At 43.9% G+C, this 23,197-nt stretch overlaps 1 protein-coding gene across 16 annotated transcripts in view; it reads left to right on the forward strand.

Annotated features, from left to right (window-relative positions):
• caska (calcium/calmodulin-dependent serine protein kinase a) overlaps positions 1–23,197 on the forward strand; it is a 740,678-nt gene that overhangs the window by 436,022 nt on the left and 281,459 nt on the right. For 11 of the 16 annotated variants that reach the window (XM_038802093.1, XM_038802098.1, XM_038802088.1 and 8 more), the window contains exons 10-11: positions 11,452–11,551; positions 17,688–17,705. In XM_038802093.1, the coding sequence (XP_038658021.1) occupies positions 11,452–11,551; positions 17,688–17,705 (118 nt within the window). The remainder of the gene's footprint in view (positions 1–11,451; positions 11,552–17,687; positions 17,706–23,197) is intronic. The other 5 variants (XM_038802090.1, XM_038802095.1, XM_038802103.1 and 2 more) reach the window with 1 other exon arrangement.

Genomic DNA, 23,197 nt, shown 5'->3' on the forward strand with positions numbered 1-23,197 from the left:
GGCATCATCCTGGTAAACCTCCTCTGCACCCTCTCCAAAGCCGCCATATCCTTCTGGTAGTGTGGTGACCAGAATGGTGTGCAATATTCCAAGTGCGGCCTTACGAAGGTTATATACTACTGTAGTATGACTTGCCAGTTTGTATACTCTATGCCCCGTCCAATGAAGGCAAGCATTCCATATGCTTTCTTGACTATCTTGTCCTCTTGTGTAGCCACTTTCAAAGATCTTTGGACCTGTATGCCCAGATCTCTCTGACTTTCTATATTCCTAAGAGTTTTGCCATTTACGGTATATTTTTCCCTCTATGTTAGACCTACCAAAATGCATTACTTCACATTTGTTCGGATTAAACTCCATTTGCCATTTCTCTGCCCAAATCTCCAACCTATGTCCTGCTGTATCCTCTGATCATCCTCAACACTATCTGCCACTCCACCAACCTTGGTGTCATCCGTGAACTTACTAATCAGACCGGCTACATTTTCCTCCAAATCGTTTATGTATACTACAAACAAGAGGCCCCAGCAATCGATCCCTGTGGAACACCACTAGCCATAATCTTCCATTCAGAAAAACACCCTTCTATTGCTACCCTCTGCCTTCTGTGATCGAGCCAGTTCTGTATCCATCTTATCACCTCGCCTTTGATCCCGTGTGACTTCACCTTTTGTACCAGTCTGCCATGAGGCACCTTGTCAAAGGCTTTGCTGAAGTCCATCTAAAGAACATCAACTGCCCTCCCCTCATCAATCATCTTTGTCACCTCCTAAAAAAACTCGATCAAGTTAGTGAGGCACGACCTCCCCTTCGCAAAACCATGCTGTCTATCGCTAATGAGTCCATTTGTTTCCAAAATGGGTATAAATCCTGTCCCTGAGAATTCTCTCCAATAATTTACCTACTACTGACGTGAGGCTCACCAGCCTATAGTTTCCTGGATTATCGCTGCTACCTTTCTTAAACAGCGGTACCACATTAGCTGTTCTCCAGCCCTCTGGGACCTCACCTGTAGCCAATGAGGATACAAATATGTCAGTCAAGGTCCCAGCAATTTCCTCCCTTGCTTCCCTCAGTATTCTGGGGTAAATCCCATCAGGCCCAGGAGACCGATCTACCTTGATGTATTTTAAAATACCCAATACCTCCTTTTTGATGTCAACATGACCCAGACTATCCACACACCCTACCCAAAAATCATCTTTCACAAAGTCCTTTTCTTTGGTGACCCTGCAATTATTTCAGATATCCTATCCCAGCCAACTGAATTTGCCAAAAATACAATTGCTTCTTCACTGGACTCAACAACACATGAACTGTTACCTATTTTTTTGGTTTAACACTTGTAGAAGTACATTATCTTCTTCAATAATTTCTTAGTGTGTGACTGAAAGACAAGTGAAGACGGGAGTAAGTTGGAACATTTCAATCTTTAATAAGGCATTGATAGATTTTAAAAAGCGATCTTATAGGGTATATAAGATTGTTAACAGAATGGAAATGTTCAAGTTAAATTCTCGGAGCAGACCAAGGACACAGATTACAATTAGTAAACAGAAATTTTGAAACTGGTATCGCGATGTTCTTCACACAGAGGATCAACATGTAAAACAGACAGAAACCTTGAATTCATTAATAGAAAGGTGACTTTAGTCTTGTGCTGAAAGGGCCAAATGCACACCCTCATTCATAGTTATCTGTGGCACTTTCATTTTGTTCTTGGTACAGTGCCTAACCAGTCCATAACTCAAGCTTTTCCACCAAACCTTTAACCTCTCTTTCGTCTAACATTACTTGAATATTCCCAACTGTGATTGCTATTTGCCAGCATCTTAAGTTCTTATTAAAGATATTTCTGTCTGCAAAATGTCCACAGTTATTGTTGCGGCGACCCCCTGACCAAGGCCTCTGCAAACCTCGACGGCCACGTGACGCCAAGCCTATCAGGGCAAACCGCATGCATTTCCAGCAGGCTGGGTGTCTTTAACACCTACAGAACAGGTCCAGTCTAGGAGCATAGTTGAAGTCACTGGCTGGTATTGTAATGGTCCTTTATACTTTCTGTAAGTTGTTTTTGCCTCTAAATAAACTGTTTGTTGCTATTATCCGTTGATGGTTGCCTGGAGTTCCTGTTATTGCATTGGCTATAAGGTAGAAGAACCTGATTGTGGGGCGAGCACGGTAGGTTTTGCAGTCCCAGTTCTTAATTATTTCCAGTGTTTGGCGGAGGGGGCACCATCATGATGCTTTTTGGTAGACTTGAGCCTTTCAATGCAGATGAGGAAGATTGAGTGCAATATGTGGAGCTTGTGTGTTACTTTTTCGGAGCAAACGGCATAGGAGGGGACGAAAGGCAAAAAATGATTTTGCTCATGGCCTTTGGTACCCAGACCTAGAGTGTGATATGAAGCCTGAGGCCCCTGATTTCAAATCATTTAATGATCTTGTGGAATTAGTTAGAGGTCATGACACCCAAAACCACTCTCATCCTACAGTGGTATAAGTTCAATTCAATGGAGAGGGTCCCAGGGGAATCCATTGTGATTTTTATGGCCGGCTTGAGGAAGCTGGCGGAATATGGTGATTTTGGGATGTCACTGAATGATACCTTGTGTGACCGGCTGGTGTGTGGGGTGAATAACATGGCTATTCAGAAGACGTTGCTGGCGAAACCTGCAAAACAGATCCAGTCTTGGAGCAGAGTTGAAGTCACTGGCTGGTATTGTAATGCTCCTTTATACTTTTTGTAAATAACATTTGCCTCTAAATAAACTGTCTGTTGCTGTTATCCACTGATGGTCGCCTGGAGTTCCTGTAATTACAGTTAATAACTCTTGCGTATACTATTTAACTAATTATTCATCAATAGTCTACCATTCTTTGTGTCTCTATGTAGCACTCAAAGCAAGCTGATTGTATTATCCACCTAAGTCCTGCTACCAAACTGTCATTGCTTAATTTTGTTTAGACCGATATTGCTTGTCTCCATATGCAATGCCAGGACTAAAAATGCGATATGTAATTATTAACGCCTCACCTTATTAGCTTGAAGAGTTCTATTTCCTTCTCCTCAGTTCACCATTTTCTTACGTTTGTGTACAAAACTCAATGTCTATATATAGGCATGTTGCACTGTTCAATCCCTTATTGTAACTTCATCCAGCTATTGCATAGTTAGTAGGTGTAGCACAGAAACATGCCTTCAAACAGGTCCATACGGCAGCACGGTAGCATAGTGGATCGCACAGTTACTTCACAGCTCCAGGATCCCAGCTTCGATTCCCGGCTGGGTCACTGTCTGTGTGGAGTCTAAACGTTCTCCCCGTGTCTGCGTGGGTTTCCTCCGGGTGCTCCAGATTCCTCCCACAGTCCAAAGATGTGAGGGTTAGGTGGATTGGCCATGCTAAATTGCCCTTAGTGCCCAAAAAATGTGTAGTGAGAGTTACTGATTTACAGGCATAGATAGAGTAGATACATGGGCTTCAGTAGGGTGCTCTTTGTAAGGGCCGGTTCAGACTCGATGGGCTGAATGGCCTTCTGCACTGTAAATTCTATGATTTATGCTCCACTTGAGCCTCCTCCCACCTGAGTACATGTAACGTCATCAACATACTCTTCTATTCCTTTCTCCCTCCTGTGTTTCTAGTTTCTCTAGTTTCCCCTTAATTGCATCTCTGCTAGTCTTCTGCTAGTCTTCTTAATCATTCTTTGTGGTGGTGCGTTTCATGTTCTAATTAGCCTATGGATTATCTGAATTTCCTAGTTTGTTAGTTACTATTTTATACTCGTGTCCCTAGTTCTGATTTCTGCTGAATGGAAATGTCATCTCTCTGTTTATCTTATCAAACTCTTTAATTGTCTTAAAGATCTTGGTCAGTTAAATCCTCAGTCTTTTGTCCAGCCTGTTCAATCTTTCATGATCAGTTTTCCTCAGTTCATATATCATTTGATAGTTTGTGGTATTAAGGAGCACTAGCAAAACTAAAGTCAATTGGAATCGGGGAAAGCTCTCCATTGGTTGAAGTCATACCCGGCATAATGGAAAGGGGTTATGATTGTTGCAATTCAATCATCTCAGTCCCAGGTCATGGCTATAGGAGTTCCTTTGGGTAGTGTCCCAGGCCTAATCCAGTCTAGCTGCTTCATGAATGACCGTTACTCCATCATAAAGTCAGAAGTGGGGATGTTCAATACCATATACTGAAGCAGTCTATCCCCATATGCAACAAGACCTGGACAACATTCAGGCTTGGGCTGGTAAGTGGCAAATAACATTTATGCCACACCAGTGCCAGGCAATGGCCATCTCCAACAAGAGAGAATCTAACCATCTCCCCATAACATTCAACATCAATACTATTGCTGAATTCCCCACTATCAACAGCTGAGAGGTTACTATTGACCAGAAACTGAGCAGGACCAGCCATAGAAACATTGTGGCTACAAGAATGGGTCAGAGGCCAAGAATTCTGTATGGGAGTATATCACCAACTGATTCCCCAATGCCTGCCCACCATCTACAAGGCAAGTCAGTTGTCTGATGAAATAATCTCCACATGCCTGGATGAATACAACAATGCAAGAAGCTCAAAACCATCCAAGGCTGCTTGATTGGCATCCCATCCACCACCATAAACACTTGGTCTCTCAACCACTGACACAGAGTGGCATCAGTGTATACTATGTATAAAATGCACAGTAGCCAATCACCAAGCTTCTTAGACAGTCTTCCAAACTGTGACCTCTAGCACCAAGGTGGACAAGGCAACAGATGCATGGGAACATCACCACTTGTACGTTCCTCTCTGCGCCACACACCATCCTGACTTGGAATTATATCACTGTCCCTTCACTGTTGACAGGTTAAAATTCTGAAACTTCGCAGTAGTGCTGTGGGTGCATATAAAGACTGCAGCAGTTCAAGAACTCGGCTCACTACTAATTTCTCAAGGGTAGTTAGGGATGGGCAACAAATGCTGGCCTAGCTAATGTTGCCCACATCCTTGGACAGAATTAAAAATAATGCATTTTTCTTGCACCTTTTCCATTGCTTCCATATCTCTTCTATAATATGTAGACCAAAACTGTGGTCGAACCATTTTTTTAAAAAAGTATATTAATTGAAGTTTTTCATTTTAACAAATAACTCAACAAAACCACAGGAATTGTATAGCTCAGCACAAGAAAAAAGTCTACAGAGGGGAAGAGGAGAGTTACGATACAATTGACTCAGTACAATCATTCGACTCAATTTGGTGCCTCTATATGTACCAGCAAAGACAAGGGAGACAAGGATAAGACCATAAAAACACGGTGAAATGGTGCACACCTTCTCACGCGGCCATTGATCGCAACAACCACGACAGTTCAGAATACATTTATCATGTCATGTTCGGACATCCACCAGAACATATTTACCTCGACTCCAGCAACATGAGAAGCACCAATGATGCGCTGCAACCTCTTCTCCTCCGATGTCAGACCCGTCTGTACGTCTGTAGGAGCCAATCACGGATTCAAAACCCCTGCCAAATAAATATAAAGAAAATATGCGCAAACCCCAGTTCTAAAAGAATGATTTGCATAGACCACACAACTCAACACAAGCTGCTTGTTTAGAAAAGGGGGCGTCCCACCTATAAGGAGGAGCAACGGGATATCAACCACAGTACAGGACGCAGCTCAATCCCACGCCCTCATGCTCTAAGAAGTCAATAAACCAAGGATAATCAAGCACATCAAAAAACTCAGATTCTCAGGATATCGCTAATGAGTGCCTTCAAGAAGGGACGTCCCAAGCATAAGGGAGCAACAAAATGTCAATCACAGCACTTAAGATCATAGGAAATAGGAACAGGAGTAGGTCGTTCGGCCCTTCGAGCCTGCTCCACCATTCAATAGGGTTAAGGTTGATCTCACATTCCTCATGGCATCTTTCCTATCCTTTCCCCGTCACCCTTGATTCCCTTATTGATCAAGATTCTATCTACGTCAGCCTTAGATATACACAGGACTCTGCCCCCACAGCTCTCTGTGGCATGAAGTTCCTAAGGCTCACAATCATCTGAGACAAGAACTTGCCCTCATCCCAATCTTAAATTGGCACCTCTTTATTCTGAGACCATGCCTTCTGGTCCCATGAGGGTAAACATCCTCTCACCATTTACCTTGTTAAACCCCTTCAAAATCCTGTATGTTTCGATGAGATCACTCCTCATTCTTCTAGATTCCAATGAGTCGAGTCCCAACCTGTTTAACTTTGGTCATAAGACAATCCCTCCATACCAAGGACCATCATAGTGAACATTCTCTGAACCGGCTCCAATGAAATAATAGGTTTACTGCAATAAGGGAACCAAAACTTCTCTCAGTACATAAAAACTAGGAGCAGGAGTAGGCCATATGGCCCCTCGAGTCTGCTCCGCCATTCAATGAGATCATGGCTGATCTTTTGTGGACTCAGCTCCACTTTCCGGCCCGAACACCATAACCCTTAATCCCTTTATTCTTCAAAAAGCTATCTAACTTTATCTTAAAAACATTTAATAAAGGAGCCTCAACTGCTTCACTGGGCAAGGAATTCCATAGATTCACAACCCTTTGGGTGAAGAAGTTCCTCCTAAACTCAGTCCTAAATCTACTTCCCCTTATTTTGAGGCTATGCCCCCTAGTTCTGCTTTCACCCGCCAGTGGAAACAACCTGCCCGCATCTATCCTATCTATTCCCTTCATAATTTTATATGTTTCTATAAGATCCCCCCCTCATCCTTCTAAATTCCAACAAGTACAGTCCCAGTCTACTCAACCGCTCCTCGTAATCCAACCCCTTCAGCTCTTTGATTAAGCTAGTGAATCCCCTCTGCACACCCTCCAGCACCAGTACGTCCTTTCTCAGGTAAGGAGACCAAAACTGAACACAATACTCCAGGCGTGGCCTCATTAGCACCTTATACAATTGCAGCATAACGTCCCTAGTCTTAAACTCCATCCCTCTGGCAATGAAGGACAAAATTCCATTCACTTTCTTAATCACCTGTTGCACCTGTTACACCAACTCCAGATGTGGTCTCACCAGTACCTTATACAGTTGCAGCAAGTCTTCACGACTCTTATACTTCAACTCCCTTGAAATGAGGGTCAACATTCAATTTGCCTTCCTGATTACATGCTGCACCTGTGTGCTAGCGTTCTGTGTTTCATGCACAAGTACCCCCGAAGTCCCTTTTGTGTTGAAGCTTTCTGCAGTTGTTATCAATTTAAATAATACTGTTATTTTGTTCCCCCTTACAAAATGAACTATTTCACATTTTCCCACATTATACTCTTTTTTTTTTTCCTGGCAATTTACCATCATAGAACCGAGACCATCATCCAAAACATCGTTCGCAATGGCGACCATCATCCCAATGCGAACAGCATTGTAGGCCCGCTCACCAGCATTGCAAGCCAGAACCCACTTCAACCATCTCCATACGCCTCAATCAAGCGAGAATTCTCTCTGATTCAGCTCGATCCTTCATCACTAAACTCCGACCAGGATCCACCCAGCGGCATAGTGCAGGACATATATCCCCAAAAAAGATAATTATGGAATATGCACTGGGATAAAATAAAGGATTAAAAGACGAGTGGGGCCAGAACTCGTGCGTGAAATCACAGCCGCTCCCACGCTCACATCATGTGACACAAACCCCCCCCCCCCCCCCCCCCCCCCCCGCCAACCAACCATTCCTTTATACAATTACTACTTACTTTTTGGTAACTTGTGCCATATTGTCCCTAGGTTGCATCTTTTCAGCTACATCTGCAACAAAGGAGATGAAAAATGTAGGAGACAATAAGCGGAGTTAGAAAATATCAGATACATAAGGCAAAAATATGAAAATTACAAGGAGTAGAAATTACTTCTGTGTTGTTTTGATTTAATTGTTTGCCTGTATTTATCCTTGTGAATATTTTCTGTGCAATCCTGTGCAATTATGGATTGCATGTAGGTGTGAACCTGATGTCATTATTGTTGACTTTTTATACTTGTTGCAGAAGCTTAATAAAATTCAAGTCCTTCACAGAAAATAAATCCTTAAAAGAATTGTGAGAACACTGGATATTGCAGAAACATTTGCTCGGCTGCAGGTTTATTTACAGCCCTCCCCCAGGCTCCATGAGCTCAGGATATTGCAAATTCAGCTTTAATATTTTGTTACTCATTGTGCACATGTCACACAGCTGATTTTCCAAAAAATAGAAACAGCTCATATGACAGGATGTGTTTCAACATTGTTCTGTTTCTAAAAGTATACCGTTGACAAAATGAAGGCAAAATTATAATATTGCAAGGACTGATGCATGATTATTAATTTAAGCTTTTATGGTGTTTAAATTTTAAATAGTGTTTTAGTCCAATTACAAATATGATTTATTCTCGTATTCCAGTCAAGACTGTCTTGATATCCATAGAATTTCCACAGTGCTAAAGGAGGCAATTTGGCACATGGAGTCTGCACTGACCCAGTGGAAGAGCACTCCACCCAGGTCCACTCCTCCACCCCATCCCACAACCCCACTTAACCTGTACATCTTTTTTCAAATAAATTTAGAGTACACAATTATTTTTTTCCAATAAAGCGGCAATTTAGCATGACCAATTCATCTACCCTGCACATAAAATTTACAATCATAGAATTTACAGTGCAGAAGGAGGCCTTTCGGCCCATCGTGTCAGCACCAGCCAAACTCATTTTTGTGGGTTGTAGGAGTAAGACCCACGCAGACACTGGGAGAATGTGCAGACTCTACATGGACAGTGACCCAGGGACGGGGTCGAACCCGTGTCCTTGGTGCTGTGAGGCAGCAGTGCTAACCACTGCGCCACCGTGCTGCCCTTTTAGCATGTACATCTTTAGACATTATGGGGCAATTTTAGCATGGCCAATCCACCTAACCTGTACATCTTTTGGACTGTGGGAGGAAACTAGAGCAGCCAGTGGAAACTCACACAGATACAGGTAAAATGTGCAAACTCCACACAGTCACACAAGGCTGGAATTGAACCCGGTTCTCTGGTGCTGTAAGGCAGTGGGGCTAACCACTGTGCCACTGTAATGAAACGTGGGATTGGTCGCAGGGTGGCATAGCAAGGCAGAGGGAAGGTGTGGGTTTGGTTGAATATTACCCCAAGACTGTTATGTGGAGTTCTTGCAGCATGTGTTCATGAGCATGTCCACTATACTGATGTATGCTACTTGTTATATCTGGACTTTCAACAGTTAAGGCTGTTGTGCGTGTTGATGTGCAGAACCTCAAGGTTCTGTAAAAACAATAGGTTCTATCCAGTACAAATCTATGGCCTTGGCCATTTTGGGAATGTGTTATTGCTGGAATACTAACGTGAACACCTGGTTACTGTATTTATCTCACTGGATATGCACAAGACATTGTGAGAGTGCCTAGACTTTGAAAAGTGAAAGAAATAACATTACAAGTCTGCTGATAGGCTATGAAATACGGAGCAGGCTTAGTAAAAGTAACAAATGAGCAATAGACAGTGCATTAATGTGCACTGTTTTTACATAACCTTAACTCCCTACTCCTTCCTTGGGGTACCCAACATGCATGTTGTCTCTACTCGGAATGGAATCTTGATACCCTCTCACCACATGTGTTTTCCATTCTTCAACCAAGCTGTCCCATTACCAAATTTTTTTGTTTTTAAAACAATGGAGTCTTCCAGTCAGAAGTGGCTGCGTAGAGCAGGTCACATGCCCGGCATGTACACTGACCCCACATGCCCTGTATGCCTGTGCTTTGTGCATGAAATCACGGATGAGAGATTCCTCCATTTTGTTGCTGACAGCAAGTAAGGCAACAGGACTGTGAAAAATTGAAAATGGATCATTTCCTGATAAGGAACGTGGGCCAGATACATAAACAGGCTGGGATCTCACAACTAAATCTATTGGAGAGAGCTGCACAGGAGAGCCCACAGCAGGACAAAGCAGTGTTGGTATGAGCTCCAGGGCATCTGGTGAACAGTCCATTAAGAAGAAGCTGAAATCAGGACAAAGCAGATTATAGATGATTTCCTGACATATGGCTTTGTTAATGATGCCAGTACAAATCAGGGTGCAAAGCCCATGTGTGTTATATGCAGTGAAGTACTGGCAAAAGGAAGTTTAAAACCCTCAAAACTTCAAAGGCATTTGAAGACTAAGCATGGCTTGTTCGAGGACTCCGCTTGATTTTTTTCAAAGGATGCAACAAGAACTTAAATCATCAGCTGAAGTCCTTAGCAGAAATGTAACTAAATGACAAAGCAAGTGAGATCGTGATGATCACGCAGGCTCACCTGTCACATTAAAGATAAGTGAAAATGGTGGATGGCATGGGTCCGAACGTCGGGCGGTTGGTAAAAGTGGGTCCCGGGAAAAAAAGTTTCAAAGACACTGCATGGGTAATGCTCCGGACTCTTCCATCATCTCTGGGTATGTCCTTTCTCATCGGCACTGATCAATTATAGTGTTCTTAATTTGAATTAGTTCTGAATATAAAACTTATGCTTATTATTCAACTGTTTATTTGGATAGTGGAACGACGTGCTTGAAATTATTACCCGATTTCAAGAGTAGACTGAATAGTGTCATGAGGCCACAATCCGATGGACCATGATCTTATTGAATGGTGGCATAGGCTCAAGGGGCCAAATCACTGACTCCTGCTCTGAATTTGTATGTTGTATGTATAATCTTCCATAAGCCTTCGGAGGATCATTTCCATTATATAGTATAAAATGCTATCTTGTAAATTTCACTAAAAATATTTCTTTGTTAATGACATTGAGAGAAAAAGGAAGACCCACACGTATTTCTCACTTAAAATATCTAGGTAATTGATTAAAAATCAATGATGGACTTCAATGCACCAGGGTCTGTTTCATCACAAGCCAAAATTAAATTATCAATGAGATAAATGAGATTGTTTTCCTGCTGAGTTCTGAATGCACACAGAGGAAAAAAAATCTTACTTTAACAAAACGTTTTTTCTGTTGGTAATTATATTGACTTGCAGCTGCAACTATGGTACAAACTATTAAGTGAAATCTGAAGTTGAGTATATGCATGATGTGTGCTTTATACGGGTGTTCCAGTTGGTTTTTCATTATGTTTGTATCCTAATTTAGAATGTTGTGATATGGATACCTCCGTAACTACTCCAAAACGTAACATTATTATCTGTCAGATCAATCTTTTTATTTTTTGATTTAACAAAGGATTACAATGATGCTGCTCTTGTGGCCAATTGATTGAATGCTTAGCTTTCTTCTTTTTTAAATCAACCAAGATATTGAGGTTGAAGGTGTGACTATTCAATCAATCATGTTATTTCGTGGTTCAGGATGTCATTTCAATGTAACTGCCCAATAAAGTTACAGATTTTTCATTTAATTTATTTCAGGGGGCAGTGCTAGCAGCAGTATCAAGCCACAAGTTCAATTCTTTCTATGGAGACCCTCCTGAAGAGCTGCCTGATTTCTCTGAAGATCCCACCTCCTCAGGTAATTTTTATCCACCCTAGAGAATCCAGATATTATAGCTGATCCCTATATAATCTTAATGGAGAAAAATACTGAAGCTCTACAACAAAAGTATATTTTACATTTATTAAACGCACGTCCCAAATCTTCCGGTCTCCAATCGTCAAATGTGGGACACAAGTTGGGAGATGGTCATCAGAATTCCATGGAGGTCCTGACGCGCACGTCTGGAAATTGCCCCTGAAGTTTCAAATTCCAACGGCTGATTTCTGCAGTCTGGGACCCTGTGCGATGGAGAGGTCAGAGACCTGGGTAATACGGGGGACTTACCTGCACACCTACCCTAGAAATGTTACAGTTTAATAGCTGGTCTAAATCGGTGATTAACCAGCACAGCACCGAGCGCCACAAATTATTCTTCCCACCACCAACCTCCCAACCCAACTAACCATCCACTCTCACATCCAATTAACTAACCCAATAACTCTTTCACCAATTCATTCATGATACACCTGTGCACGCCCTCTCACTCATGTATTCCCTCTGCCTCACGCCCACCACTGCCACACGCCCGCCCCCTCACCCCTCACCCTTGCTCACTCTGCACCTGCCCGCACATCCTCTGTGCTCACGTGCACCCTCGGCGCTCACCGCCTTAGTCCATCACACTCGCCACCTCAGTCTACCATACACAGCGCTTCAGTCCTTCGCCGCCTTGGCCCCCCACCCCCCCCACCCCCCCCCCGCCTTCACCCACCCTGGCCCATGCCATTGCCCTTGCCGCCTCATGTCCTCACCGCCTCATGTCCTCACCGCCTCATGTCATCCATCCCCACTCCCATCCTTGCCCTTGCAACCTCATGTGCTCCTTCACCCATCTTTGCTACCTCATGTCCTCCAAGCATCCAATCGCCCTAGCCTCCTCATGTCCTTTGCAACAGCTCTCGCCTTTGCCAACTCATATCCTCTCCTCCTGCACCTGCCCTCGCCGACTTGTGTCCTCACCCCCCGCCCTCGCCGATTCGTGTCCTCTCCCCCCGCCCTCGCCCACTCGTGTCCTCTCCCCCCGCCCTCGCCCACTCGTGTCCTCTCCCCCCCGCCCTCGCCGACTCATGTCCACTCCCGCTGCCCTCACCGACTCGTGTCCTCTCCCCTTGCCCTCGCCGACTCGTGTCCTCTCCCCTTGCCCTCGCCGACTCGTGTCCTCTCCCCTTGTCCTCGCCGACTCGTGTCCTCTCCCCCCCGCCCTCGCTGACTCATGTCCACTCCCGCTGCCCTCACCGACTCGTGTCCTCTCCCCTTGCCCTCGCCGTCTCGTGTCCTCTCCCCCTGTCCTCGCCCACTCGTGACCTCTCCCCTGCCAACACCGACTCGTATCCTCTCCCCCTGCCCTCGCCGACTCATGTCCTCTCTCCCTGCCCTCGCCGACTCATGTCCTCTCTCCCTGCCCTCGCCGACTCATGTCCTCTCTCCCTGCCCTCGCCGACTCATGTCCTCTCCCCCTGCCCTCGCCGACTCATGTCCTCTTCTCCTGACTTCACCGACTCTTGTCCTCTTCCCCCTGCCCTGGCCGACTCGTGTCCTCTCCCGCTGTTGCTCGTTATGCTCTCTCCTTAATTGGCTCTGTTTATGGCGGTTAACATGGTCGCCGTCCTTAATTCTAATTATGCTTACTCAAGAGTCGCCAGGTATCTTTCCGATACCGCCACAAGGTTCAAATCCGTATACTGATCAAAGACTCGATACACCAGTTAGTAAGTTCAAAATCAATACTCATTTATTTACACACAGTCAATTATACTCGTGCACAAACTCTACTAACTCTACTAAACTATCACTACTACTAAAAGCCTATACTTAGCTTCGGGTGCCCACTCAGTCAGAGGAACAATGGCCGTTGTCCGGTTCTGAGGCTGCTGGCCTCGAACTTGTATAGAATAGTAGCTAGGAGCGTCTATCTCGTAGCGTGCGTTGACTTTGGACTTACTTGTCTGGTGCAGCTGCTAGGCAGGCCTCTCGCTGCTGAGAGCCAAGGCCAAGAAGGACGATTCTTGCTTGGGGGCTTCCTTTATACCCCAAAGGGGCTTCGCGCGCTTTTGAGTGGGCCTTGAACTTGGCCCCAATTAATTGGATCATGTCCTAATCATCGGTATTGATTCTCTCCAATAAAGGGGTGGCTGCCTGATCACTGGGTGGGCCCTAGGTGACCGTTGGCCTGCTTTTGTTTTAGTCTCCTCTGGCGCCGGGGTGGCTGCTTTGGTATCGTTTGCTTAAATGTTTCTCTTTTGTCCCCGGAGATAGCTCATTAATATGCAAATGGCTTTGCAGTATCGGTGTTGTCTGGGAGCTGAAAACTCCAATCCACAGACAGACCTTGCACCTGCTTGCTTTCTTAGCATTGTCCAATTTTCCCTTCATTCTCTGCAAGTGTCCGTTTTGTAATCGGGACGTGGCAACCCCAGGTGGCTACACCGCCGACTCGTGTCCTCTCCCCCTTCCCTCGCTGACTCATGACCTCTCCCCCCTGTCCTCGCCGACTCGTGTCCTCTTTCCCTGCCCTCGCCGACTCGTGTCCTCTCCCCCTGCCCTCGTCGACTCGTGTCCTCTCCCCCTGCCCTCGTCGACTCGTGTCCTCTCCCCCTGCCCTCGCCAACTCGTGTCCTCTCCCCTGCCCTCGCTGACTCACGTCATCTTCCCCCACCCCAACACCCGCCCTCGCCAACACATAGAACAGCACAGAACAGGCCCTTCGGCCCTCGATGTTGTGCCGAGCAATGATAACCCTACTCAAACCCACGTATCCACCCTATACCAGTAACCCAACAACCCCCCCTTAACCTTACTTTTTAGGACACTACGGGCAATTTAGCATGGCCAATCCACCTAACCCGCACATCTTTGGACTGTGGGAGGAAACCGGAACACCCGGAGGAAACCCACGCACACACGGGGAGGACGTGCAGACTCCGCACAGACAGTGACCCAGCCGGGAATCGAACCTGGGACCCTGGAGCTGTGAAGCATTTACGCTAACCACTATGGTACCGTGCTGCCCACAATCCACATGTCCTCTCTTTTCCCCCCCATCCAGCACCGTCCGTTGATGACTCATGTTCTATCGCCCTGCTCTCGCCGACTCGTGTCCTCTTCCGCACCCCCCCTCCCCCCACGCCCATCCACACCTGCCTCGCACCCTCTACCCCCCACATGTCCTTTCCAGCTCATGCCGGTCACCCTCACCTGTTCCGCCCATCCTCGCCCCCTCGTGATCTCTGCCCACCCGTCTCACGCCCTCTGCCCACCCGTCTCACGCCCTCTGCCCACCCGTCTCACGCCCTCTGCCCACCCGTCTCACGCCCTCTGCCCACCCGTCTCACGCCCTCTGCCCACCGTCTCACGCCCTCTACCCACCTGTCTCACGCCCTCTGCCCACCCGTCTCACGCCCTCTGCCCACCCGTCTCACGCCCTCTGCCCACCCGTCTCACGCCCTCTGCCCACCCGCCTCACGCCCTCTGCCCACCCGCCTCACGCCCTCTGCCCACCCGTCTCACACCCTCTGCCCACCTGTCTCACGCCTTCTGCCTACCCGTCTTGTGCCTTCTGCCCACCCGCCTCACACCTTCCACCCGCCCACCTTGCACCTTCCGCTCCCACACATGCCTTTGCTGCCTCGTGCCACTTTCTCTTGCCAACTCCACCTGCCCTTGCCAACTCCACTCGCCCTTGCCAACTCCACCTGCCCTTGCCTCCTCCACCCGCCCTTGCCTCCTCCACCCGCCCTTGCCTCCTCCACCCGCCCTTGCCTCCTCCACCCGCCCTTGCCACCTCCACCGGCCCTTGCCACCTCCACCGGCCCTTGCCACCTCCACCGGCCCTCTCATCCTCCACCTGCCTCGCTCCTCCAATCCACACCCACTCTTGCACTCTCTGTACTGTCCATCCTCTGGACCCACCCTCGCACTTTCCAACCCCTGCACCCGTGTCTCATCCTTATGTTGCGCCATCTGGCACTGACTTTTAATGTTCTCATGGTATTTAAAACTTGCATTTAAATTTGCAAATAAAAGGTGCGAAATTTCAAACTTGCCCTCATTTGAAATTGTTGATACAAATTTAAGTATTCACTGGCACACACTCTTGCGTGTGTGGTTAGTGCTCTGCATCTGGTAATCTATAATTAGACGGTTATCACTATTTTACTTCCTGAGCACATACTGTTTAATTTTATGCAGCAATGCACTAAGTTTACTTGGTCTGCATTGCCAGTGACAAGGTTGTAATTGAACCCGGGTCCCTAGCGCTGTGAGGCAGCAATGCTAACCACTGTGCCACCGTGCTGCCCCAAATGATTCATAATTTGCAGAAGTGTCCCAATGGTACTATTGTTGATTGACCATCCCCAAACATATACTAATATTTACTTTATATCTGATCCATTCAATAACAAAGTCCTTTGCTGGTAAATTGGTGTTTCTATATTCTCTCCGTTGTAACCATTAAAATTAGCTGCTTTAAAATTGTGATGCAATAGTAACACTATTATGATAGTTAAAAGAAATGTTCATGGGTAATATGACTTAATTTGACTATTCCTGAAGTTTTAACTGCTTATTTCTTCCTTTATTTCATTCAATATACCACATCTGATTTGATGAGTGAGTTTATTATCACTGATACCAATCTTGACATCAAGGTAGATATTCAGTGTTGCACAGTACATTTTCCACCAACACTTTGGTAACATTTGAACAATGGATGTTCACAAATAATCGCTGTTTTGTGAACAATACATTTAGTAAAGAGTCCCCTAAATTTAGGATTGAAGTCTTGAAGTTTTTTTTTAATGCATTTTTGTTGGGGGGGGGGGGGGGGGGGGGATTAGCAAGATTGCCTTTTGTTTTATTTGTTTTCATAGGGAAATTATGGAGTTAATTTTCTACTCATCCATTACCTTGTATTCTTGCAGCTGATCAATTAGCAGCTTGGTTAACACAACTGAAGTCATATTCACACAAAATTAATCTAAACAATGCTATCTGATCAAAGTTTGAGTGGTTGCAGGTGTGGCTGTGGTGATACCATTTTACACATATACTGTATTAATTTTAGTGGAAATGCCTTACATTTACTCAAACAGTGCAAGTAAATGGGCTGCGTGTGTGTATATTTAATTAATAAATTTAATTTATTAATAAACCACGGGGCTGGTTTAGCACATTGGGCTAAGGCAGCTGGCTTGTCATGCAGAACAAGACAAGCAGTGCAAGCTCAATTCCCTTTCCAGCCCCCCCGAACAGGTGCCGGAATTATCATAGAATTTACAGTGCAGAAGGAAGCCATTCGACCCATCGAGTCTGCACCGGCTCTTGGAAAGAGCACCCTACCCAAGGTCAACACCTCCACCCTATCCCCATAACCCAGTAACCCCACCCAACACTATGGGCAATTTATCATGGCCAATCCACCTAACCTGCACATCTTTGGACTGTGGGAGGAAACCGGAGCACCCGGAGGAAACCCACGCACACACGGGAGGATGTGCAGACTCCGCACAGACAGTGACCCAAGCCGGATCGAACCTGGAACCCTGGAGCTGTGAAGCAATTGTGCTACCCACAATGCTACCGTGGCGACTAGGGCTTTTCACAGTAACTTCATTGAAGCCTACTTGTGACAATAAGCGATTATTATTATTGTTATTATTATTGTTAAACATCTCCATCATTCAGTAACCAAGGAAGTATGTATAATATTTTTTTCATTCATTGATCCTGCTTTTAATCTTACCATTTTACCGGCAAATGTACAAAAAGACTAAAGTGCACACATGTACACCATGTAAGTATTAAAGTTTCATGCCCAAGAGTGGTGTCTATTATTTTAAATCTACTACAGTAATCTGAAAAGCAATTATCTGTTTATAGATTTTGATTTGGCCGTATGTGACTAATGGCTACTGTATTGGGCAACACTGAGCTAAAACAGTCACTGATTGACTAGTGATGACTGTAACTATGAAATTATTATTTTTAAATACATCACTCCCTTTTCAGTTCCAAATGGATCAGAGAATTCATTCACAACTGCCGTCTTGTGTATTACTTTTGAAAAAAAACTCAATGTTTGTTGTTTATCCAAATGCTGCCCACATACTAGGACTGCTAGCTGCAGAAAGTAGGTATCTACTTGTTTCTCTATTTAAGGCATCTCATACTACATAAACTGTGCCTTTGTGTGTGTGTTTGTGTAAATTTCACTGTCCCTCCTTTCACAGGCATGGTACAGAGGAGATAATATTTGAATTTCATGCTGTCTTCATGCAGTTAATTCCTGACAAACAAATCAATGTGTTTCAAAGCCTTTCTTCGCACTACTTGTTATCATCAGGATAGTTGTAAATGTTAGTAATTGACTTAAAATAATATAGAACGGCAAGAATCAATAATGTTTGACCGAAGATTATGCACCTCGTGCAGTTCGTTCTGTACCTGATTGGTTGGTCAAATTTGCTTGTAGGGCTATTGTTATGGTAGCAAATTTATTACATGACCAACTGATGTATATTCATTAGAATTTAAAACTTGGACAGAGCTAAGGATAAGATTTCATAGTTTAAATTGACTTAAACACAATATGCCATAAATTCATTACAAGCTCCTGAATGCATACATGTTGAGAGGCACAGCATTCCAAAGATTTTTTTAAATATTAATGTGTATGGTTGTTAATACTCAGAAATGAAAAGTTATCACTTTTGGCTCTGTGTCAGCATCAGGCATTCCCAGGCAAGTATAGCACAGTCAGATGCAAAGTAAAGTTCACCTTACAGTACTTGTTACATGGTGGCAATGTCAATCTCAAATAACACTTTTTCTGCATTGAAGTTTCAAGACTTGGCTGAACGAACAACTTTGGGGCTTTGAATCCATGAATACCGGAGATCCATGACCTGATTCATGTGTCAAAGAACCTCGACAACTACTTTAAAGAGGAGGCTTATAATAAAGACATGCTTTGAACCCAGTTTCCAACAACATAACTTGAACCTAGTTCTCAGAAATAGAGATGCACAGTGACTGAACTGCACCACAGTTCCTCATTTCTCTAATATATCTAAAAGTACTTGATTGTTTAATTGATTAGACTACTTGCTAAATTCAATTTGATTAAGCCCTAGATATTTGCCAATGGCAATTGTCATGGGATATTGCAATGTTCATTTCCCCCCCAAGGGCGCACACGTTTATGAATTTTAGATTAGAATTCACATTTTGCCAAAGACTGCTTGTAGGTTAACTGTTTCATGGAAGTTTTTTTATCTGTTACAAATTTTTTGTTGCCTGTGTGTCTTACACTCTTAGTGGGCAGAGCTATGAGAATGATTTTTACAAAGTTCAGATTTTAAATTTAGAGGTGGAAAATGGGAAGAGGCTAGAGTGGAGCTGTAATGCCTGCATGGATTGGTGTATCAAATGGCCTGTGTCAGTGCTGTGTATCATTTGTACTCTTGTGAATAGAACAGCTATAGTAAAGACAAGATTAGGGGGACCATGAGAATGCAATGTATTTATATGGAAAAAAGTGGTCTCGGGAGAGTAGGTTTACTACAGAGGAGAGAGATGAAGGGCTTGCCAGCACTTTCTCATGGGCAGTTATGGGTGGGCAGTAAATGTTGGTCTTGACAATGTTGAATTTTTAAAAATGAAATTGTGACATGGAAGACCTAGAATCACTCACTGAAAAGGGAGAAATGAAGGGCATGGATGGAAATAAAGAATGAGCGAGAGCCGTACAATAAAATGACAAAGCAGGATGACAAATTACCAAAGGGATAGAATGAAGAGACCCAATGAATGATTTGCTGATGAGGGTCAAACCTGGGCGTTTGGGCGAGGCAGGTGGTAGAAAGTATAACTAATTGGAAAGGCTGCGTCATAGAATAAGATGAACTCATCCATGAGCTAGGATGTTCAGTGCAATCAAACAATATAATTATGGATGGACAAAGCCTTGTTCACAAGAGAATGAGCGTTCTGGAGAGAAATATGACGATAAGTAATGATTGTCTGCCTGTTGTAAGAATTCAGGGGGGAATGTAGGATGTATGTAGTTCGGCAGACGTTCTAAGCCTTGCATAGTTTAACAGTATTTATTAATTATTCATAACTAAGACCCTATTCTGTATATATGTACAACGTTAGGAGCTGTCTCCATGCTTACCTCTCTACATGTCTCTGTCCAGTACAAGACTGCCCTCTAGACTCGGATATGTGTTCTTTTACATGAGTGTGGCCGGTACTATAGCAAGACCCATGTTAACCCTTTCTATGCTGGACTTTTATACAACAGGAGGCACTGGTAGATGTGGTGTCTGGGCAGGAATGGCAGTTGGAAAAATTACCAGAGATTTACAGAAAGATCAGCAAAGGAAGAGGAAGGGACGTTAGGGTTGTTCCTTAATGAGGGCAAGACAGATGCCTCGATGAGCCCTTCAGTTAATGCTGAGAGGCACAGAGCTGTGCGTGTTAAGCCTTGGACAGTGGCAGGGTAGTAGGAAGATTGAGAAATAGCAGTTGATTGTGGTTGGGTTGGGGGAGTAAATTAAGTGAGAGAGAAAAATGACATGAGAGGAGACCTGGGAGAATAGTGCAAGAGTGGGATGGCAGCCAAAGAGAAAACACGCATTCAGGTTGCCTGGGCACAGCAGAGACAGGAAGAGACATTTCCTGAACTGTGTAGAGAACCTTCCCCCATAGTCTTGGTGCCTTGCATCATTAATTGTTATCCTCAGTATCTTAATGTTATGAACAAATTAAACAGTTGTTTTAGATGGTAGGTGATGACCTAAATTGAATTAGTTTTCCACAAAAGATTTGGCATCAAGCACAAGGAACTCCTTTATTTATAATTGCAATATTAGCATCAACAAACTAAACGGGAAACTACAAAATTGTGCAGTTAAATAATATAAGTAATATACCTGCACTGCAGCTCCTCTGTTCTGATGTGAATGACCTTGCATACAGATTCACCCAGGCTGTTTTCTGCCATCAGGACTTTGCTGCTGTGTGGACATCTAAGTCAAAGTCAATCTGCTTTAACTGTTGCAATGAATTGCAAGGTGTTTGCAAGCTAAGCAATGACAGTAAAGGGGCAGGACCTGTATGTGTGTGATTTATTTCAAAAGTATTGACATTTTCAGTGAATGTGTAGTTAACCAAACACACTTCGCAATTTGACTCATGAAAGTCAACTGTCATCTTTTCTAAATCACTGGGGGAATGGGGGGCACTCCATTTGAAATATTGCATCATTTTAGCCACTCTATCTTCCAAAGAATATTGCTGAACTTTAGATGATTGGTCTGAGATAATTCTGGAAATTATAAAGCCAGAATAACAGAGCTGGACTCGTTTTCATTTGGATTTGGGGAATGGGATGACCAAATCATTAAAGTACAGGGATAGACATAGTTTACGTAGATGTAAACCGATGATGGGGTATGTTGTGCATGATCTATGGAAGATGAGACTTGACAACTGAATAGCTTTTTTAATTTTCTACATTCATAAACAGTGAAAATCACCTGTTGGTGTGAACCATCTGTTTTTTTTGTGTCATATGTGATAAATGGTTCATAAAAGTGCCAAATTCCACCTAATCAGAGGATTTTCTTTGTAGGGATGAAAGCGATTTTAATGAATCCACATGTATCAAGAAGTAAGTGTTAAAGCATGAATAATAAATGTTCACTCCTGCTGTTAACTAATTTCATATGTTACTTGCATGGTGCAAGAATTTTTCTTCCCCAAGTGTTATTAAGCATTTGTACTCACCAGGAACCATTTTCATTAAAAAGCCATCCATTTCTTGGAATTTCCGATCAATTCAGAATGTAATCTGAACTGATAACTGATGAGAGAAACTACTTGAGCTAATATTTTTTAAATGAAGGGTTGCTACATTTTATCGAACAACTATACATTGCCTTTATGTAAGTCTCTTCAACATAATAATACATCTCGGAGAAGGAAATGGCTGCAAGCTGAGAAATGAGGATCAACATCAATGAGATAGCCGAAGACCTTAGTGAAGAGATACATTTTCAGAAGACTTTTGAATGAGGGAAGAAATGTCACAAGGCAGAGGGACAAGTGATGAGTGTTCCAGAGAATGGAACTGAACGGGTTGAGCATTCTGTAGCTGAAAGTAGAATGAAGCGAAGGAATCCAAGAAAGTCGCAATCAGAAAAGTGAAAAGCACACAAATTAATATTAAGATTTAGTGAGGTTGCAGATTTGGAAAGGAGCAAGGTGATGGATTGATTTGTAGATGAGGACTGGTATTTTAAAATTGGTGCAAAGAAATACATTGAAGATTGATTAATCCAGAGATAGTATGGCAACAGAACTTAGGATAGCATGAGGGATGATGGATTTGGACAAGTTATTGACTATAAAAGGCAGAACAAGGGTTTTTTATTTTGCAGGGTCAAACTCCTGACTTGTGCCGCCTTTGGGGAGTTTCAAGGCAAGTTATTTGCTGCAGAATTCCCAGCCTCTGACCTGCTCTGACAGCCATAGTATTTATATGGCTGTTTCAGTTCAGTTTCTGGCCAATGATAACCTTCGCCCCATGTTGATAGTGGGGAATTCTGTGATAGTAACGCCATTGAATATCATGGGGAGGTGGTTAGATTCTCTCTTGTTGGAGGTGGTAATTTGGTTGTCTTAAATGTTACTTGCCACTGACCAGCCCAAGCCTATAGGTTGTCCAGGTCTTGCTGCAGATGAACGCAGACTGCTTCAGTGTCAAAGGGGTTACAGATCGTGATGCACATAGTGCAATCATTAGTGAAAGTCCCCACTTAAGATGAAAGGAAGGTCACCATCATTTGTGCTAGATATTACTCCAACCATTTGAGGGTTTTACCCCAATTCTCATTAACTTAAGTTTTGCTAGGGTACCCTGACTAAATTAGATTTAGACCTATTGTCATGTGTACCGAGATACAGTGAAAAGTATTGTTCTGCGTAAAGTCCAGGCAGATCGCTCCAAACATGAAAACATAGCACATACGGTAAATACATGAGAATACATAATGAAAATACATAAACCTAGCCAGCGAGTGAAGTATGAAGTATATAATGCTACAACTGTTGAGAAGATGCGTAGAAAGATCAGTTCAGTCCATAAGATCAGTTCAGTCTTTATGAGGGCCATTCAAGAGTCTGGTAACAGCAGGGAAGAAGCTGTTTGGCTGCCACACTTGTTCAAATACTGCCTTGATATCAAGGACAGTCACTCTTGCCTTCCCTCTGAATCTCTTTAGTGAATCTTAGAATCCCTACAGTGCAGAAGGAAGCCATTTGGCCCATCAAATCTGGACCAACCCTTTGAAAGAGCATCCTACATTGGCTCATTCCCCTGCAAACCTGCATATTTGGACTGAGACTGAAATGAGGACGTTGGCAAAACTCAAACTGACCAACAGCGAGCAGGTTTTTCCTAAGTGCTCCATGACAGCACTTCCGACGAATCCTTCCATTACTTTGCTGTTCATCAAGCGTAAACTGATGGGGCAGTATCCCCCATTGGTCGAGTTGGATTGTTCTGCTTTTGTGGACAGGATTCTAAATGCCAGTTTTTGTAGCTGCACAGGAGCA

This window comes from Scyliorhinus canicula, chromosome 7, assembly GCF_902713615.1.
Source record: "Scyliorhinus canicula chromosome 7, sScyCan1.1, whole genome shotgun sequence".
In the NCBI taxonomy this organism is placed as follows: Eukaryota; Metazoa; Chordata; class Chondrichthyes; order Carcharhiniformes; family Scyliorhinidae; genus Scyliorhinus; species Scyliorhinus canicula.